We start from the raw sequence: 17,751 nt of genomic DNA, 5'->3' as shown, positions 1-17,751 counted from the left end.
AAACATAAACTTTAATGTCACCATATACTTCTCAATATCAGTACAAAGAATATCTGCTTTAGTCAAACTTTCATCAAGCAAACAAAGAGGGGAATGTTTTCTCAATAAGCAGCTCACATCTTTATATCCATCGTAAGAAGTTTCCTTCTAACTGATCGTGGATCAGTCCTGTCCCTGATCTCTATACGACAGAGGTCAGACGTGTAGTGAGGGTATCTGATCCCAAATCAGACTTTTAAAGAAACTTTCATCAAATACTCTTAATGATGCGGTCACACTAGACTTTGTGTCATTTCGTTATTACTATACAACAAACTAAGTTTGTTGAACTCTGACCTTTGAATTTGACATAGCAAAAACATATTTGACCAGTAGATCAGTGGTTCTCAAATGGTGGGTTATGACTTAAAATCTGTCTCTTGTGTGTTTAAATAAAATGCAACCATCTAATCGTGCATACAGCATATCAAAAAGGCTTAACTTTTAAAACAGAGAAAACCTGATGTCCAATTTATTATCTGAAAGACTCATTTTGGTGGTTTCACATCAGTTCTGTTTTAAAAGAATGCAAAGTTCAGATAAGAAAAGACACTGCATGTTTTGCATTGTCATGGAAAACTGGATTAAATGCATATTTTAACATTCTGAATTTAATATTATTAATTATTCATAATTTGTTTAAAACAGAAGCCCTGGAGAGTAACCTCATATCGTGTTGCCCATATGCATTCTAGTGTGACTGCCCCTTTAAGACTGACGAAACTGAGACCATGGTAAACAAAACAAACCTGTAGTCGACCAGTTTTATCAGTGTGGGAAAAATACTGAGAAAACAATTTCGTTTTTCCATTTTAACCCAAGTTAGTTATTAAGTTTAAGCTGTTACAGCTGTAATAAATCCTCAAAAATCTTTATTTAGACCTTTTAAGATGAGATTGTAGTCCATATTTCTTTATTATAGCTGTGGTGATTATCATCAGGCTAAAAACACAATCAGAAACTGGACAGCTTATGTAAAGACTCATAGTCTTATATTCACAAGTACCGTAACTGCAAATTTACAACCATGCCATAAATGTGAGCAGCTGCCAAATGGAAAAAATAACCAACTTTAAAATAATCTCTATCTACAAGCATAAATACATCCTGCATTAGGAGACACTGAGAAACACTTTTGTTTTGACCATAAAGCTTTTGACCGTGCAATCCTCAATGCACTTTCGTGACCATAAATTGACCCAAAATCCCCTCGTTCTGTGACTGTGGGTTATATTATTACATAGATTGAATTTATATATATATGTATATTTTTTGTTCAATCTATGTAATAATATAACAGGCTGATCTACAGGCCAAATACTACTAAGTTAGCTATGCATAAATATGCACAAACTGAAGTGTACGAATTGAAATACAACATATTCTGACTATATTCATACATACATACGTGTGTCTGTCAAATACTGATTAGTTTGTATCCCCGGACTGCTGAAAAATGATGCACTTACAAATTTAATGATCAAAAGAGGGACATTACTGTTAGCATGGTATCTGTTGCTAGGATGCATAACAATGCTTGGTATCTTAAGGCCAAAGTATATCAGTTTTCCGCGTGCCGCTAAGTCTCACGCAAAGTGCGCATGCTGCAAACTTCCTCATTAGACTGTCCACAAGCAGCTCAGTTTTTCTAGGCATGCGGAAGGTACACGTCTGCGTGCATTGTCTGGAAATGCGCCTGCCGTTGACTGTGTTAAAAGTGTGTCACAAAGCAGTTTAGTGTGCATGCGGCAAATACATCCATAAGCCCGAACGTGTCTGTGCGCGGTCAAAAGAGTATACTTTGAAAGGCTGAAGCAAACGGCATGCGGAAAAGTATACCCCAGCCTTTAGACTATTGATGTTGTTGTTCATTTATGTCCTTTCCGAGACAGGCGTGTTTGTGTTTGGTGGAGCGCTTTCAAGAGCCAAATAAGCTTAATTGATTTTACTTTTTTTTTTTTTTTTAATTCCTTAATCTTTAAAAAAATTTTAAAGCGCTGCTTAACTATTATTAAATTTGTCCTTTACAAATTACTACATTATTACAAGAATATTTATATTCACCTGTCCATAGCTTGTTTAGGGGGAAGTTTGAAGCATTTTTCAAAGGAACTCATATTTTCTCTGTTTTAATCTCATTAAACCACATTCTCATTCCATCCTATAGACCAGCAGCACGAGTTGCTCCCTGAGGGAAAGGGTGTAGGGTTTAGGGGTTAAGGTAGGGCAAGGATTAGGGTAAAGGTTAGGGTCTAGGGTTAACACCCTGCTACACTCTGAACCTGGAGCAACCCTACACCTTGCTCCAGGTTCAGAATGTAGGTGTAGGGTTTAGGTTGTTACATGTAGGGTTTAGGTTGTTACATGTAGGGTTTAGGGCGTAGAGCGTAGAATGTGGGGTAGGAGTACTTAACTCTACTCCTGGTGATGTATCTTCAAGCAGAATCTAGTTCAAACTCTGTTCAACTTTCAAGTGAACCCAAAGACCTTTACTAGTTTGAACTCAATTCTGCAAAAATCTAGATCCCCAAGAACAGGTCTGAGCACCCTCTGGTAGGGTGTAGATTGCAGAGATCAAAGTTTGGGTTTAGGGTATAGGGTTCTGCGTGTAGGGAGTTGGACATAGTGTGTAGGACATTAAGGGTTTAGGCCATAAATGGCAGAATTTATGGTTTAGGGCATAGAGTTTAGGGTAGGAGTGCTCAGTTCTTCTCCTGGTGATGTCTCTTCAAGCAATATGTAGTTCAAACACTGCTCAACTTTGAAGTGAACCCCAACACCTTGATTAGTTTAATTTCAATTCTACAAGAATCTAGACCTTCAGGAACCGTTTTGAATAGCTTCTGAAAAGGTGTAGGTTCAGGACCTAGAATGCATGTGTAGTACCTAGTTCACCCCCAGTAAGGCTTCACACCTGTTTGTACCTGAACTCCCAGCCATGCCTCTGACAACAGGCCTCGTAAGTGCATTGGTTTACATCGTAACAAATTGTACCAATGTAGAAATTAAAAAGCTCTCAATGCCGTCAGCACCACCTTAACACAATGAAGGCACCTGTTGCACCCCTCAAGGGTTCAATGGGTTCTTCTAACAAGAAGAAATACAATGAGATCAACAAAATGGAGACCAGGAGACAAATGAAAACAATCAGAATTAAGGAATGTCTTGGTGAATGTCTACAGTGATAGACCATAGCACTCATTTCTCCAAGGAAACACCATATTTCCACTATTTCGACTGTCTGGTAAAGAGCTTGTTCTTGTTGAGTTCCCTTCCCAGGTTACCAGAGAGCATCTTGATGCCCTCCTGCAGATCTTTCAGGCTGAGCCGGACTAGTTAAGTTGCCCAATGTCAGTACCCAACGTTTAGCTTGTTCTTGTTGAGTTCTCTCTCTAGGTTGCCGATGAGAGTGTCAATGCTCTCCTGCAGGTCCCGCAGGTTGACCCTGTTGCTCAGTACCGGGCTGATCTCCTGGATTTTCATGTAGGCTTGGTAGGTATGCTCTTTCAGTCGATGCTCTTCGTGATCTGGTAGGATCTGATCACACCTGCTGATGGGGAGGGGTTCCTCTACTTGTAGCCTGTCCAAACCTCCTCCCTCCTCTCCTTCGCTCTCTTCCTCCTCCTCTTCCTCCTCTATCTGCATTTTCTCAAATACCTCCGTTACCTCGTTCACCTCAGGCAGCTCTTGTTGAGAGACCACATCTTCATTACCCTTCGACAAGTCCTCCTTTCCTGAATTCGGAGGCTCTTCACTGGGAACATCATCATAGTCAGCCTCCTCCGGGCAGCTCAGTTGGAGGTATGGCTCCCGGCAGCCGCTCCAGTCGCCGGCGTAGCGGTTACTGGGACTGTCCAGGCGCCCGGTTCTAGGTCGTAAAACTCCAACCATTTCTGCATCAGTTAGATTCAGAACCTGTGGGCGCTCCTTCCTTCGTCTCATGGCAGCCGTCACCACTGGGAACACTGGGAGCGACTCCACTGGGGCAGGTGATGGAGATGAAGACTTATCCTGAGCATCCACAACTACAATAAAGAGAAAACAAAAGGTTTAATACTTTGAGTACAATTTGATGCAACATTGCAGATAATGAGAGAATATATTCAAAGTTTGCAAAATACTCAAAGTATGCAGTACAAACTGAGATACATGCCTAAAACCCCCCAAAAAGCACAAACCGCCTAACCACTTAACTTTACTTAGCCTAACTTAATGTTTGAGCTAAACCTCAAACACTTATTTTTTACTTCAAACTCTAAAACTTTACAACACCTTCTACTAAACTTTCCACAAAGGTCATACTAATCCAAAGACCAGGTGAATGACAGGAATGAGCAACAACTGTGACAAGCTAGAACTGTGTTTAGCTTGTATTTGAAAAAGACTGCATGTTAGCAAGATAGCTAGCGGAGGACACGCAAAGCACACCAGTTTAATCCAGTTTACCTGTCCCAATCTGCCCTCTAAACCCTCTGCTGATATTTGATGTGGCCAAACAAATAAAGCAACAAAATAAACAAAAATAGATATATTACAGCAGGCACACACAGGTTTAACTGGTTATCTTCTCAAACAAACAAACAAACTGTTAAGATAAGTTAAAACAAGTTGATGGGCTCAGATGGTAATACCAGGGTACTCTGATGTAAACCATGGTTCAGAAAGATTACCATATTTATGTACAATGGTATTTACTTTTCAACTCCAATTTACTTCAAAAATTACTACTATACCAAAAACCATGGTATTATCATGGTACATGTCCAAAAATACACGGTATTATATCCGGTCACACCGCAGGACGAGTGTAGCTGGCCTCATGCACATTCTCCACGCCTGACGGAGGCTCTTTTTCAGAGAGAGGCCCCTCAACACAGGGCGATTGTTCTGCAGGGCGGGCGAGGGGGCGGGTCGGCCACAGTTGAAGGTTAAGACAGGAATGTGTGTAATTATAGACTGAGTTTAGTGTACTGCTCCTTCATACTCAAAGAAGTCACGCATACAGCAGGAGTAGAACAGAAGAGAGGGGTACAGTACATAGAATCTATAAATTACATTTTTGTCTTGCAGCACAAATCTGATTGGATCAGTTGAATGTGAAACCAGCCTAATCAGGGATTCCTTAAGACTGATTAGCTGTCTACTCGAAATGTGTAGTTGTGCACATCCCTAGTTTATTTGTCATGAATCTGTTCTTACCTGGCCAGAGCTGCAGCAGGTAATGAAGCACCTCGATGTGTTTTTTGAAGTGTAGAGCACTGGCCAGCTCCTCTGAGTCAATAAACACCCGGTTCCCATGAGAGGACGCATCCTGTCGCTGACTGAGCAGAACTGGACCAAAACACACCGCAAGGTTCTGACACGTCATTTTATTCACCTCATGATGAGACGCCACACGTTTCAGATGATCCAGAAGCTTCCGTAAGGTCACCTGACACAGGAAGACACACATTTATATTTATGCATTTGGCAGACACTTTTATCCAAAGCGACTTACAGTGCCCTGATTACAGGGACAATCCCCCTGGAGCAACCTGGAGTTAAGTGCCTTGCTCAAGGACACAAGGGTGGTGGCTGTGGGGATTGAACCAACAACCTTCCACTTACCAGTTCAGTGCTTTAGTCCACTACACCACCATAAAGTGGTTATGTAATATTTTGTTTGCTCTCTGTTGAATTTTCTGGGGCTAAATATCTTCCAGAACATTCTGGTACCTTCTCAACCTCGGGCAGAATCTCCAGCAAGCTGACGGCGTGTTTAGAGTCGGCCAGGTCGTTCTCACAGCCGGCGGTTCCGATCTGCAGTGGCCTTTTTGCCATGGAATCCAGAACCGACTCGTAAAGCTCTTTAGTAATGAGTGGATGAGGAAGCTCTCGGAGATAGTCCTTCAACACACCTACAGAGAGAGAGAGAGAGAGAGCGAGAGAGATTGACTGATTAATCAGCTGATATTTAATCATTGTAATGTAGTCCATTTTCCCAATGCACATTAAACTGGAATAAGTGAGCATCCAATATATTACCTTGCCTTTAACATAACTATTAATTTGTCACTTTGTGTACACTGTCTTAAAGTTTGACAACTAGTTTTCTAACTTTCCTGGAGATATGAGCCAACTCTCAGTCTAAAAATAGCTGATGTTCATTTCATTCACAGATAAATGTGCCTTGCAGGCAAGATTAAACGGCTGACAAATAAAAGAAACTATCACAGACAGTCATTATTGCATCTCTTGAGGGCTTTGTGCACTGGAGTCTCACTGGATCAGTGTGCTGAGAGTCAGAGGAAGCCCCATTGTTGTGGAGCATTTTTTTTACAGAGGTGTTGGAATTTGTCCCGGAATGTCGGGGTGAGGAACAATACTAGGCTGGTCACGTTCCAGAGGCAGGTTTCACACCTGAACAATTATAGTCTGAATGGGTGACATTAAACAAGAGCCAGAGCTGATGTCACAATAGTATCAGTGATGAAGGACCCAAATGCAGATATGGAAAACAAAAATGAGCTTTATTTAACAAAAGGCAAAATACAAACAAAACTCTCTTGATGGAGAAAAAGGTGAACTAAAAACAGAACTAGTATAATACTAGAACCGACTGAGGGCTATAAGCCTTACCAACCGAATTAGGGGAGCAGACCAACTGAGACACTCGCTAACAAACAAAATAATTCAGCAAAGACAAGAAACACGAGGGGGGTTCAAATAAGGAGGTAAATAATGAGGGACAGGTGCCGTCGGTCCGCTGATGAGCTGAGCAATCAGTGTTCCCATGGAAACGCATATCATCGAAGAACTGAGCGCTCAGCGTTCCCATGGAAATGCCAATCACCCACCGGCGGCACCTGAAACACATGAGGGGAAACACTGACACACACAGATATGGCACACACAGACATGACACTCAGACAAGACAGACAGATAGTCAGGCCCGACTGTGACAGTACCCCTCCCCTGACGGACGCTTCCTGGCGTCCACAACAGATACACCAATACAAGAGGGACTGATGAGGGAGGGAGGGTGGGAAGGAAAATAAGATATGGAGTATGAGTGTCTGGATCCCGACACCAGACCCAAAAAACACAAAACTGACCGAAGAGCGCACGGCAGGGAAACCAAAACCCAAAGCCATGCACTCACACAGAGACCAGAGACCAAAAACAGGCATAGGTAGAGCACATGGTCAAGAGAGAACCCCTGAGCCATGCGCTCAACACAGACACAGAATAAGAGTGTCAGGATCCCGTCACCACAAAAACCCAGACTGACAGAATGACATGATCCTGACACTACCCCCTCTTAAACGGACGCCTCCTGGCATCCCAAAAGAGGAACATCAAACACCAGACAAGACAAACAGAATAGGCACTAACACAGAACAGAAAGAACAAAAGAAAGGGAGAGAAACCAGGGAGGAACCAGCAAGGCAGTCCAAGGTGGAACCAGTGGGAGGAACCAGGGAGGAGGTTTAAGGAAGGGAGCGGGGTCCGGCGGCCTGGGAGGAGGCTTCAGGGAGGGGACTGGGTCCGGTGGCCTTGGAAGGGGCCTCAGGAAAGGGACAGGGTCTGGCAGCCAGGGATATGGATCCAGGTAGGGGGCGGGGTCCGGAGGCTAGGGAGGAGGTTTTAGGTAGGGAACGAGGAAAGAGAGGAGGGTGGTAAGGACAGGAAGGGCAGCAGACTGGGTGGCGCCGCTGGACAGGGGTCTGACTGGACATGGACGATCACTGGGCATGGGTCAGACTGGACTTGGGCAGCTGCTGGGCAGGGGTCAGACGACTGGGCAGTGGCCACTTGGGACTGAACAGATTGGACGGCAGCCACGGGGAACTAGACAGGCTTGTTGAAAACCTCAGGGAACTGGACAGACTTGATGACCACAGGGAACTGGACTGGCTCGGGGATGCCTCAAGGAACTGGACAGATTTGTCGATGATCACAAGGAACAGGACAAGCTCATCACTGGCCTCAGGAAACTGGACAGACTTGATGACAACAGGGAACTGGACAGGCTCTTCAATGGCCTGAGGGAACTGAACAGACTTGATGACCACAGGGAACTGGACAGGCTCGTCGACGGCCGCCATGGTCAGGAGCGCTGGCAGTGCCTGGGGAACAGCCTCCGTGGCTGTGAACGCTGACAGCGGCAGGGGAGTAGCCTCCATGGCCATGGACACTAATAGCGGCAGGGGAACAGCCTCTGTGACCGTGGACGCTTGCAGCGGGAGGGGAACGGCCTCCATGACCATGGAAGCTGGCAGAGGCAAGGGAGTGGCCTCCGTGGTAATGAGTGCTGGCAGCAGCAGGGGAACAGAGGAGGAGAAGGGAACCAACGCTTCCAGGTTGTCTACCACAGTGGGCTCAGCCAATGGGAAGGGCTTCTTCCTTCTCCTCTTCCTCATCTGAGGCGTGGAGGCAGTGGCTGAGGTCCTAGGAGGCACAGGCTGTGATGAATGCATCCCATTTCATGGCCAGCCTGATGGTCTCAAGAAGACTCCTACCCTCACCCCGATCTGGGATACATGATTTAATAGACATGGACATGGTATTCTCATAGTACATGTCCAAAAATACATGGTATTACCATGGTAAATGTCCCAAAACATGCTATTACCATAGTAAATGTTCAAAAAACATAGTATTATCATAGTTCATGTAAAAAAGCATGGTATTACCATGGTAAATATCCAACAATATGGTTTTACCATGGTAAATGTACAAAAAACATGATATTATCATAGTACATGTCCAAAAAGCATTGTATTACCATGGTAAATGTCCAAAAATATGGTATTGCCATGGTAAATGTCCAAAAGACATGGTATCATCATAGTACATGTCCAAAAAACATGGTATTACCGTGGTAAATGACCAAAAACATGGTATTACATGGTAAATGACCAAAAACATGGTATTGCCATAGTAAATGTCCAAAAAACATGATATTAGCATATTGCATGTCCAAAAAGCATGGTATCATCGTAGTAAATGTCCAAAAACATGGTATTACATGGTAAATGACCAAAAACATGGTATTGCCATAGTAAATGTCCAAAAAACATGGTATTAGCATATTGCATGTCCAAAAAGCATGGTATCATCGTAGTAAATGTCCAAAAATATGGTATTGCCATAATAAATGTCCAAAAAACATGGTATTAACATATTGCATGTCCAAAAAGCATGGTATCATCATAGTAAATGTCCAAAAACATGGTATTGCCATGGTAAATGTCCAAAAAACATGGTATTATCATAATGCATGTCCAAAAACATGGTATTATGTGGTAAATGACCAAAAACATGGTATTTCCGTAGTAAATGTCCAAAAAACATGATATTATCATAGTGCAAGTCCAAAAAACATGGTATTACCATGGTAAATGACCAAAAATATGGTATTGCTGTGGTAAATGTCCAAAAAACATGGTACTATCATAGTGCATGTCCCAAAAACATGGTATTACCATGGTAAATGTCCAAAAAAAAAACAAAACATGGTATTACTGTGGTAAATGTCCAAAAACATGGTATTTCCATAGCAAATGTCCAAAAAAATAGTATTATCACAGTACATGTCAAAAAAGCATGGTAAATGTCCAAAAATGTGGTATTGTCATGGTAAATGTCCAAAACACATGGCATTATCGTAGCGCATGTCCAAAAAAACATGGTATTACCATGGTAAATTTCCAAAAACATGGTGTTATTCTAGTACATGTATAGTACATCTACAAAATATGAAAAGTGGAGAATAAACCTTTTTAATCCTGATATATTCCATGTGATTAAAGGCACTATGATGTCATCTGACCTCATAATCTCTCTTACAATTTCTTTACGACGAAATTAAATGTGTTGTAATTATTTCTTAGATCTAACTCAGAAAACAAACTGGAATTTACAGTTCTGCTTGTGGCTTGAGCCTCCAACAAAGCTGTGTAACTTTTAAAGATCTGATGACGACTAGTTCTTCTTCAGAAGTGCTAATTGAAGCAGTCTGAAAACTTGTAAATACAACTTTGTTTTCAAGCAGACTGACATAAACTTGTGCACACTGACTCCTGAACATTGTGTAAAGCCAGCCGATCAGACTTGAGCTTGTGATGTTGTGGTGTTACACATGTTTTATAGCACTTTTTCACAACACACACACACTCTTTTTCTGTGGGGTCTCGTGGGGTCAATTAATCTCACCGCAGTGAATGAAACACCATCTGTGTGAGTTCACACACTAACACACACACACTTGTAAATGTCTTTGCATGTCTTTTCAGGGCAAAATCACGCATGCACACACACACACACACACACACACTGTGAGGGGGGAAGGGCAGCATATGGATAACTGAGGACTGATCTACAGTCAGTTTTTTTGTCCTGTATTGTTGTGATGTCTGAAACTGTGTCCTCTAAAACTATGTTTATATAATACTATGGACTACTTTTAAGATACATTCAGGATGTTTTATTTTAGTAATTTTTAGAGTTGAACAGATATGGTCCTATTCTACTCCAAACCCAAAAGAACACATAAGAAATTCTATTCTGCATGTAGAAAAGTAAGTTTATGTTTAGAACCATTAAGATTTTTGACATTATTATCATTTGCATTGATTTGGGGTTAAATATCACCAGGACATTTACTTGACAGAGAATCATGAGAATCACTATTTACATACTGTATAGATCTCTTAAAGATACAGTAGCAAAAACAGCCTGTTTAATTCTAAGTGTCAGAGAGAGAATGAAAAAATAGTCATGAAAAACTCAATTGCGTCATTTTTGGAGCAAGAAACCTTGACTGACATTATAAGAGGACTTCAGGGGAAACATAATACGACACCTCCTCTCTCTCAGGGTTGAATGTCTGGACGGTAGCAGCAGGCGTGCATGATGGGACTTTGATCGGGCCACATGTTGGCTTAAAAGAAGGCAAATAAACAAACTCACACACACTAGAGATGTCCATCTGTGAGATACACACACTAAACACAGATTAACACACAACTGAGTTTAAAGTTCTCATCAGACTAAACGCCCGCCAAATCTTATGTGTGAACGTTGGACTTCCTTTTCTGTGTGTGAAAACAATGAAAAGAGCCAATTTTGTTACAGTGTGTGTTTTGCGGTTCTTTCTTGACCTTTGACCTCTGGTTCATCTCCTCTCTTGAGCTCTTCACATGCACACACACACACACACACACACACACAATCTAAATGAGGACGTACTGTAGACATCTTTTGTTTTCATATAAAGCGAACTATAATGACTACAGACTAACAAAAGAAACGCAACAAAATAAAAACAAAAAAAAATTACTTATTATATTTGGGTGTTTCTTAAACCATTGAGATTTTTTAAATTGTGGCTTTATTTTCATGACAGAACACACATTTTCCCTCAAATTACCATTACTACAATATCTTTAAAAAAATCGAATTTATTATTATTTTAATGTGAAAAAAAATTTTTTTTACCCTTAAATAAGACAATAATTAATATGTCTTATAAATTGTCAAAATATGAATAACTAAAGTCATTGACCAACACAAAATAGGTATCGTTTGAAAGCTTAGAAGCTTTACTACACAATGCATGTAGGCATTATGACCAAAACTGAACAAGTGCTTTGAAATCTGCAGACAAATTAGAAGTGTTCCATTTTAATAATTTATCAAACAAAAAATTGCACCGTAAATATTATTGCAATCAGTAAAAACATCAAACTGATCAAATAGTCATGTGTCACATGTTGTTGGAAAGTTCTCAAAGAGTAGAATACAACCAGCCTATTTGTTACTCACAGACAAAAATATAGCGAGTAATAGCTAAATATATGTCTTTGACAATTATGTTGCTGTTGCTTATATGCCGCTTTTTTGATTATAACTTCACGAAAAATAAACAGAACTTTTATTATTTAAAGGAAGCAATTATCTTTCAAACGAGTCCACACACAAGGTAATCAGATGCATAGATCATTAGATAATCCACATGAAGCACAATGTTACATATGACCACCAGGAGATGGCGCCAAATACATGACACAGACTCAATGATGACTCAAATGGCACAGAATGAAACTCATTCTGTTAAATCTCATTACTAAAATCATGTCTGCATGCTATGCAAACCTTTAGTCATTGTTGTGTTTGCATGTGTCATTAGTTCTTATGTACAATTATCGTTTTATTTGTTTGGAGAGGCTTTTAGACACATGGAGACATTTTGGGACACTATGAAAAATAATTTTTTTAATGCTATAACTTTTGATTGCTTTGTCGTATCAACACAAATTTGATCGCTCTTGCGGGAGTATTTTTGACATATGTGGTTATGATATCACAGCAAGTCGGACAGATTTCTAACCGGCATGCACCTATCGGTGATCACCGGTGATCGGTTCTGCACAGAACTTGCCCATCTCAAACGAGCCTAATGAAATGCATGCTGTTTTTTCTTCAATCATTGGATTGGATCATAAGCAGAGAATGTGAAACATAAGTAGCCTACTGTTGCATGTTGCATGTTTTAAAAATGCACTCTTTTAACAATTTAAAATATGTTTTCACTGTAATGTACTAATTGCAAAATATACTGCAGAAGATGAAAGTTGTGTTTTTAAATTTAATTTGATACCAAGTATGTGAACAATGATGAAATTTTTTATATAAAACAAAGCATTTGTTTTTTAGCCACACTCAAATGGCCCACCTGTTGGCCAGTGATAGTTATCAGGTATCAAATGGGCATGTAAGACAGCCTCTGTAGCATCCCCATTTTCACCTACAGTCACCAAAATTGGTATGTATATTGTTCTCATCGAGCCGAACAACTTTCATACTTACAGTCCTTAGCTCGCCCAAAAGGAAGTTGGCCATTTTGGATTTTCTGAAAATCATAGGCTCTGAACTTTTAAATTCACCTCCTAGGTGATTCATTAGACTGTCACCACATTTAGACAACATTATGCCAAGACATTGAAGATGCTAAATTGTGAACAGCTTTTTGATATATCGAATGGTGTTGCCATGGCGAGACATTAATGTTGAAAAATGGGAAACAGGAAGTGTCTCATATCTTCTGTGTGCAATGTGTGATTTAGATCACAACTGAGATGTATGTTTAGTCTTGGGGACTATTCACATGGATGTGACTATTTTGGGTCAAGGTCATAGCGCCACCACCTGGCAGCAGGAAGTGTGGCTCTTACAACAGACTTTAAAATCTTATATTTACACAAATTGTTTCAAAATTTTTTAGAATAATGTCTAATGCCAAATGCATGTGTCCACCTTGCATTGTTTTCTGAAAGCCACTGGGTGGAAATGGACCCATGGTGCTTGTGCCCTCCATCGCCTTTAATTTTGAGTATGCCACTGAAACAGGAAATCTTTAAATATTTTGTGTGTCTGTGTGTGTGAGTGTGTGTGTGTGTGTGTGTGTGTGTGTGTGTGTGTGATAAAAATTAGGGCAGTGTGTGTCTATGCCTGAATGAAAAACTAGCCCAAATTTAAGAAAAATTGGATTGTTCTTTGTATTAGTGTGTTAATATGGTTTTAGTTCAGTGTACTGTATGTTAGTAAAGTGTGTGTGATGTATATGTAGTGTGAGTATGAAAGGTTTATATACAGTACCTGTAATGACGTTAATATCTGGGTAGTTGTTTTCCGACAACTCGACAGTGTGACTGTCTCTCTCAAACGCTTCTCGCAGTTCCTTCTTCACTGCTGCCGAACCGCACAGACGATACAGACCCACCACCTGTCAATCAAACACATAGAATATTTATATTACATTTACATAGCATCACAACATCCCTAAACCAATCACACAAATGCAACCTTCATGCAACGCTGCAATTGGTTTTTGCAAAATTCCTAAACCAAGCTTTCAAGATACATCAACCAAACTTGGTACATACCTTCAGACTGTTCTGACTTTGTATGCTGTACATTTTCTAACTGATCAGAATTACCATTGTCTAATAACGTACGATCAAATTGGCGTAAATATCGCATAGACTTGCATTGATGGAAAATTCCATAGACTGTCAATACTGACAGTTTTTTTTTCTTTTCTTTTTTATTTTATTTAAAAGTTAAAAAGTTAAAACTTTTGGCAGTCTGATCAAATAGTGAGTAGCAATATAGTAAATGCTAAAAATTGTAGTTGGCAAATGTAGTAGGTCTTTCAGGTATTCCATGTAGGGCTGCAACTAACGATTATTTTGATCATCGATTAATCTAACGATTATTAGAATGATTATTTGGCGATTACTGTAATGATTAATCGTTAGCTCTTAACCGATTATTCAGCTTGTGCCCGACTTAAAAGGTTGCATTAAATGTGCTTACTAACAATAAAGAGGACAAAATCATCTTTAAAAATACCTCTAAATGACATTCACTGAATTAAAGGGAAAAACACTTTTTATTAAGTTTAATTCAGTAAAGAAATTCACTGCAAAAAATCCTATTGTTATCAAGTGTTTTTGTGTTGTTTTCCATTTAAAATGGTCTAAAAATCCTTAAAACAAGATATATTTACTTGAGAAGCAACATATAAGATATTTAGACGTGCTTTAAGAGAATGTGTCTTACGTGTATTTTGTAAGATTATTTTTTCATTCTTTATACTTCTACGAGTCCAGTAAAGACAAAATACACTTCTATTCAAGATATATTCTCTAAAATCAAGTCTAAATATCTGATATGCTGCTTCTCAGGTCAATGCATCTTTTTTTTAAGGATTTTTAGATATTTTTAAATATTTGTATTTTTAATATTATACTCAACATTCTCAGATAAAAAAAAAAATATTCTGCATTATAGCTGCTAAAGTAAATGTACAATGTTTTAAAGGAGTTTTAGATATTTATATTGGAAAACAAGCCAAAACAAAAACAAATCAAAAATATATTTTGTTGGCGTGTATAATGGGGCGAAGACTACCCTCTCTCATCTTTCTGTTCAATTCAGTCCATCTTTAACTCACAAACAAACTCTCTCTTATTAATAAAGCTGCGTATTGCCAGTGTTCTTCACGATAAGAAACACACAGTGACGCATATATTAGGATTCAATAAGTCACGAGTCATCACGTTATAATCTAGCTGCATTAAGCGTGTGCGCTCGAGGGACGAGCGTCCCGTGACAGAGTGTGCATCAGACGGGTGCAGTTTCAATCTCTCCCCCTTAGATCGGGACATTCACACAACTCATAGAAGAGGCGCTGACCACACAGAGAAATGCCAGTTTCAGAGTTTGAAGTTATTTACATGATCTGCTTCTGTATTATTTGAACTTTAATAAAGCTATAATGCATTAAATATAGCTGCATTAAAGATGTAACGCCGGGGTGTTTCCTTTAAAGAGCTCCGGCTCCACTTATTCCACAACGAGAGTGCTTTTATAGTTACTTATTTTGTATTTTTGCATTATAATTCCCTCATACTTTGCGATCTACATCACCTGAAGCTGTTTGGAAAGGTTAGAGTGCATCTGGACTGTCGACAACGGAAATGTTTGTCGACAATTTTTTATTGTCGACATTGTCGATAACGTTGACTAATTGTTTCAGCCCTAATTCCATGCATGCATAAAATGTGCATACTGCATACTGCCAGAAATATACCAGTAGTGTGCTAGTATGCCATTCCAAATGTATAGACAATTCCGAAACTCATGGACAAATATTACGATTCCCATTGGTAGATATTCACAGGAATCAGGAGATCAGCTGTACCACACACTAGGAATACAGTTTCAAGGAATGCAAACGGTTAATCGCTAAACTCCTCAAAGCTGCAAAATCTCCTTCAGTCTTTATCACATTGCTTTAATATGGAATATATGTGCATTCCAGGAACATTAGTTACTGTTCTGGAACATTTATAATCTCTTCTAGAAGTCCTAGTTACTGTGTATCACCTTCATGTCCTTCATGGATGAAAGAACAACAAAGACTCTGTGTTCAGAGCCGCACACTACACGATACAGTACTTACTATTTATGTAGTATGCAGCATGTATACTTTCCTGCATGCACAGGTCATTTCCTGCAGTTTTTAATATCTGTTTCTTGCCTCATTTTTTCATCTTCCTGACAAAAGTGAAGAGATTTTGGGTGTTTCTTCAACTTCGGGCACTTTCATGTCCCAGGGGTTAATTTTGTTTATTAAAACAAACAGATTGAAACTTTTTTTTTGAAGTGTTTTAGCCTTGTCCAAGACCCAGACTTTCAACTTTAAAACTATGATTATCTAAACAAAGAGTGAAATAAACATAAACCATTTCAGTATGTATTATGTGAATGTGAAAATGACAGTTGTGATGTCATTTCCACCATACCAAACAATTTTGCCCCTAATAAAATTTGTGTAAAAGTTAGTGTACTTAACCAAGTGGACAAAAGTGTCAGTGAAGAGCATGAAGCCCATTTCCGGCACATCGTGCTTTGGTAAATCAAAATTATGAGATAAAAAGTCATTGTTGAATAAAAAAAATCAAAATTATGGGATTAAAAGTCAAATTTTCAGATACAAAGTCATAATTTTTACATAAAATGTCTAAATTATGAGATAAAAAGTCAGAATTTTCAAATAAAAAGTTAAAATTATGAGACAAAAAGTCATTGTTGAATAAAAAAAATCAAAATTATGGGATTAAAAAGTAAAAACTTTCAGATACAAAGTAAAAATTGAGATACAGTCATCATTTTTAAGTAAAAAGTCATAATTAGAAATAAAAAATCTACATTATGGGATTAAAAAGTCCACATTTTCAGATACAAAGTCATAATTTTCAAGTAAAAGTCAAAAGTTTGAGATAAAAGTCATAATTATGAGATACAAATTCATAAAAGATATTAAATCAAAATTACGAGATTAAAAAGTCCTCTCATAATTATGACTTTTTATCTCATAATTTTGATTTACCAAAGCAAGATTTTTTTTATGAGGGCTTCCATATTCATGAGATGAAATATGAGACATGAAAAATACAAAAATCAAGAGAAATATCCCCAGGATCTTCAGTCAGGCTGTCATTTTGCCAAATTATGCAAAAAGTGTGAAAATATTACTTAGTTTTGTGTATTTGGGACACATCAAATGTTCGACACTACTTTCTAAATTAAACATGCAACACATTGAGGTCATGTGACAACAATTATGTTTTTCATACTACACTCTAAAATCATTTATCATACTGTTCAGTATACTACTTTAAAAAAACAGTAGGAAGTGTGCAGTGTACACTATGTAGTGTTCAGTAAGTAGTAAGCTAGTATTCCATTGCAAACACAGCCTAATAGATTAGATTAGCAGTCTCCAACAAACAGAATAAATTACAGCAGCTTCATTCAGACGAGTGTGTGTTTGTGTGTATGTTTAACTCTAAAAATATAACCCAGAGGAAACTAAAGAATAACCATAGAGCTGAGGAGTTTCCTGAATCCAGTAAAACCTTCCTCGTTTCTTCCCCTGCTGAAGGACACATCCTGGTTCAGTTTTAGCACAGACTCTGACCACAGATTCCCCGCTACTGTTCGCATGACACGCTACCTTTAAACTCAAAGTCCACGGGAGGAATTTGTCATTTGGATTCAAGCCAAACGCCTCCACACGGACTCTCTCCGTTCGGTTTGGTGACTCGAGCCGCTCTGTAATAAGTCAAAATATTAACATAACTACCCTCATACTTCAAA

At 39.1% G+C, this 17,751-nt stretch overlaps 1 protein-coding gene across 2 annotated transcripts in view; it reads right to left on the bottom strand.

Annotated features, from left to right (window-relative positions):
- syde2 (synapse defective 1, Rho GTPase, homolog 2 (C. elegans)) overlaps window positions 1-17,751 on the bottom strand; it is a 47,210-nt gene continuing 29,459 nt past the window's right edge. For both annotated transcript variants that reach the window (XM_051661415.1, XM_051661416.1), the window contains exons 4-7: window positions 13,681-13,807; window positions 5,755-5,936; window positions 5,239-5,470; window positions 1-4,064 (exon numbers count right to left, since the gene is read on the bottom strand). In XM_051661415.1, coding sequence (XP_051517375.1) covers window positions 3,391-4,064; window positions 5,239-5,470; window positions 5,755-5,936; window positions 13,681-13,807 — 1,215 coding nt within the window. In that variant the 3' untranslated portion in view covers window positions 1-3,390. The remainder of the gene's footprint in view (window positions 4,065-5,238; window positions 5,471-5,754; window positions 5,937-13,680; window positions 13,808-17,751) is intronic.

This window comes from Myxocyprinus asiaticus, chromosome 29, assembly GCF_019703515.2.
Source record: "Myxocyprinus asiaticus isolate MX2 ecotype Aquarium Trade chromosome 29, UBuf_Myxa_2, whole genome shotgun sequence".
Taxonomy (NCBI): Eukaryota; Metazoa; Chordata; class Actinopteri; order Cypriniformes; family Catostomidae; genus Myxocyprinus; species Myxocyprinus asiaticus.
The sequence above is the reverse complement of the archived record's forward strand: the minus strand, read 5'-3'. Positions and strand labels throughout refer to the sequence as shown.